The 3,363-nt window shown below is 48.1% G+C and overlaps 1 protein-coding gene across 1 annotated transcript; it reads right to left on the reverse strand.

Moving 5' to 3' along the window:
• Positions 1–1,997: 1,997 nt before the first annotated feature.
• On the reverse strand, positions 1,998–2,843 carry LOC108354232 (RING finger protein 121-like). Its single transcript, XM_017605424.1, has one exon. It carries the CDS (start codon positions 2,841–2,843, stop codon positions 1,998–2,000), a length of 846 nt encoding a protein of 281 aa, XP_017460913.1.
• Between the last annotated feature and the right edge of the window lie 520 nt (positions 2,844–3,363).

Here is a 3,363-nt window from a genome sequence, read left to right on the forward strand (position 1 = left end):
CCACTTACCTCACCTCACCTTACCATACCAGCACTATTATTATCATCACCACCATCCAATCTCTCTAATTGTTCTCTACACACAGGTCAACATGCTGCAGCTACTACATTTTTCGCCCTTCATCTTTCCTCCCCCTCTCCTTTCCTCTCCATCTCACTTTCCTTCTTTCCATCTCGCTCACTCACCGAAAATTAATTTAGTCGGCTAATTAGCGTGCATAATAAAAAGGAAAAAGATGAAAGTTGAATACTGCTTACTCTCTTTAGGCTAACCAAATTCACTTTCAGTTTAATGCTAAAATTAAACTCACCGCACTCCCAAGTAGCAGAAGAAGAGCAGCAACTGACTCCCTGAGTTTTTGTTATTTTTAAAAAGGAGGCAAATTAGGAGTGTGTGTGTGTGTGTGTGTGTGTGTGTGTGTGTGTGTGTGATTGTGAGCGCGCTGTTTTACAACACACATACACACACATAATCACACAATCACAATGACAATGGCTCAGTGGCAGCAGGTATTGTCCCATTCACTTTTAACGCCTAAAAGGATGAGCGAGTAGTGAAAGTGCAGGCACTTCTAAATGGACACTTGCATCACACTTTGGCTGGCAGTCTCATTTTAGCGGCAGTTTCACATTCACGATTTGAACGATCTGAAATCAGTTGTTGTTCTGCCCTTTTCATTGTTGTCCTGCGATGATGATCTAATATCTCTTCTCCTCTTCACTGCAAAGTGATCTATCTCTGGCATTCCCGCAGGCTTTCCCTGGCGTGGTGCCTCTGCCTGCTTGCCCAGCAGATCACCGCTGGTGATGGCACTGTCTTCAAATGATGTAATCACAACGAAAAAGTGGAGATTATTTGCCGCCTCCTTCTTCTCCTCCTTTGGGTAGTAGGTGAAGGTTGAATGCTCCAATTCGATCATTACTCTGCGCAAACAGTAAAAACAGATCACTCAATCAGAGATGTGTTGCACAAGAAGGAGGATAGATTGNTTTCATTGTTGTCCTGCGATGATGATCTAATATCTCTTCTCCTCTTCACTGCAAAGTGATCTATCTCTGGCTTTCCCGCAGGCTTTCCCTTGCGTGGTGCCTGCCTGCTTGCCCAGCAGATCACCGCTGGTGATCTGGATGGCACTGTCTTCAAATGATGTAATCACAACGAAAAAGTGGAGATTATTTGCCGCCTCCTTCTTCTCCTCCTTTGGGTAGTAGGTGAAGGTTGAATGCTCCAATTCGATCATTACTCTGCGCAAACAGTAAAAACAGATCACTCAATCAGAGATGTGTTGCACAAGAAGGAGGATAGATTGAACGAGAGAGGGGGAATTATATAAGATATTTAAACGACGAAGATGAAATGTGTGTGTGTGTGTGGTTCACCCACCACCACCAGCATCACAAAAGGGTAGGGAGAAGGTGGTGGTGGTGGTAGTAAACAGTAGTGAAAGTATAAAAAAGAGGTGCAGCACCAAACTGATTGGGGGAAGAAGCGGGAAAGAATTGCACATAATTGAAAAACAAATAGGCTAAAAAGTCACAAAAGCCAAGAGCCGGCAACTTAGTCACCTCAGACAAAAGACCCAAAAGCACTACCAAATCCAANGTGTATGGTTCACTCACCACCACCAGCATCACAAAAGGGTAGGGAGAAGGTGGTGGTGGTAGTAAACAGTAGTGAAAGTATAAAAAAGAGGTGCAGCACCAAACTGATTGGGGGAAGAAGCGGGAAAGAATTGCACATAATTGAAAAACAAACAGGCTAAAAAGTCACAAAAGCCAAGAGCAGGCAACTTAGTCACCTCAGACAAAAGACCCAAAAGCACTACCAAATCCATCACTTGATCACACCGAAAGAGGGTAGTGTTGCTGATGAGAAGGAAAAAGCTTTTTCTTTACCACAACCAGGACAACCTCGTTTCAACTGCTTCGATGGGCATTAGAGCAACAGCAAAAACTTCACAACTTCGGCCACTAAAAAGCAACTCTCCCCACGCCTCCTCACTCCAGTCCCATGATGTGATTGACGCACTGCACCGCAAAGAGAATGACCGGCTGCCAGGCGATCAGATAGCGAATAAAGTCGAGCAGGTTTCCGTAGAGGTAATGCGGCTTCTGGAAGGGCAGACTGGCGAACAGTTTGTTGAGATCGACCTTCTCCCGACAGAAGGGACACACCTGCTTCTTCCCCACCAGACACCACCCGAAGATGCAGTACTGGTGGTAGATGTGGCCGCAGGTCAGCGTGTACGTCTTCTCTGAAATGGCCGGGTCGAGGGTAGGACCGCTCCCACTGCCACCACCGCCCTGATTGCGATCCTCATCCTCGTAGTAGGCGGCGGTGGCGAGCAGGCCCGCCGTGGAGGAGCTGCCGGAGAGCTGCGGGCCGCCGTGCGGTCGTCCACAAATGGCGCAAATCTTCGAGTTGAGCTGCTTGCTGGGCAGGGCGCTGCTCGGCTGGTAGTAGCCGATGTTGGCCGCGAGAATGTCCACCAGAAAGTCGGTAAAGTCGCGCGTCAGTACGCCGTAGTAGATGCCGTAGAAGAGCATCAGCACGCCGACGTCCAGCGTGTACATCGGCTTGATGCCGAGGAGGACGTTCACGCCGACCAGCGTCAGCATCACCACCGTATAGCCGGTGACGGCGATCACCGATGAAACTGAATAAAGGTAGAAGAACCAGCGGTAGACGAGGCGCGGAATGGAGGTGCCTTGCCGCAGGTTAAGGTTCTTGTTGAAGAGCGGCCGAAAAATGAGCGCCAGCGTCACCAGCGAAATGACCGACCAGATGCCGACGAAGCGCCAGTAGTGATTGTAGGCAGAGAGGATGAACGGTATCAGCCACATGCCTGGGTGGTGGGAAATGGAAATTAGAAACGGATGACGATGATGATGACGCGAAGACTTCTAATAAAAACACTGACCAAACATGGACACATTTTGATATGACTTGAAGCTCTTTTTTCGCCAGTAGATGAGCAGAACCTGTCCCAGAGCCATTGCTACGAGCAGCACCAGCATCATCTGGGCGTGCATCGCCTCATGACCCCTTTGTGGTAGAAATCGAAATTGAGTCAGTTGTTGTTTATCTAAAGAGTAAACTGTGAGTGCACTTACCGGTGCTTTTCGTGCATAAGNTGGACACATTTTGATATGACTTGAAGCTCTTTTTTCGCCAGTAGATGAGCAGAACCTGTCCCAGTGCCATCGCCACGAGCAGCACCAGCATCATCTGGGCGTGCATCGCCTCATGGCCCCTTTGTGGTGGAAATCGAAATTGAGTCAGTTGTTGTTTATCTAAAGAGTAAACTGTGAGTGCACTTACCGGTGCTTTTCGTGCATAAGCAGGTGCTCCTGTTTGATTGGA

Source organism: Rhagoletis zephyria, unplaced genomic scaffold (assembly GCF_001687245.7).
Source record: "Rhagoletis zephyria isolate East Lansing unplaced genomic scaffold, Rhagoletis_zephyria_1.1 Rzeph_scaffold_34269, whole genome shotgun sequence".
Lineage (NCBI taxonomy): Eukaryota > Metazoa > Arthropoda > Insecta > Diptera > Tephritidae > Rhagoletis > Rhagoletis zephyria.

What these genes read in the sequence shown, in the direction of transcription:
- LOC108354232 (XM_017605424.1), bottom strand. Translation starts at nt 2,843, where the DNA reads ATGTGGCTGATACCGTTCATCCTCTCTGCCTACAATCACTACTGGCGC.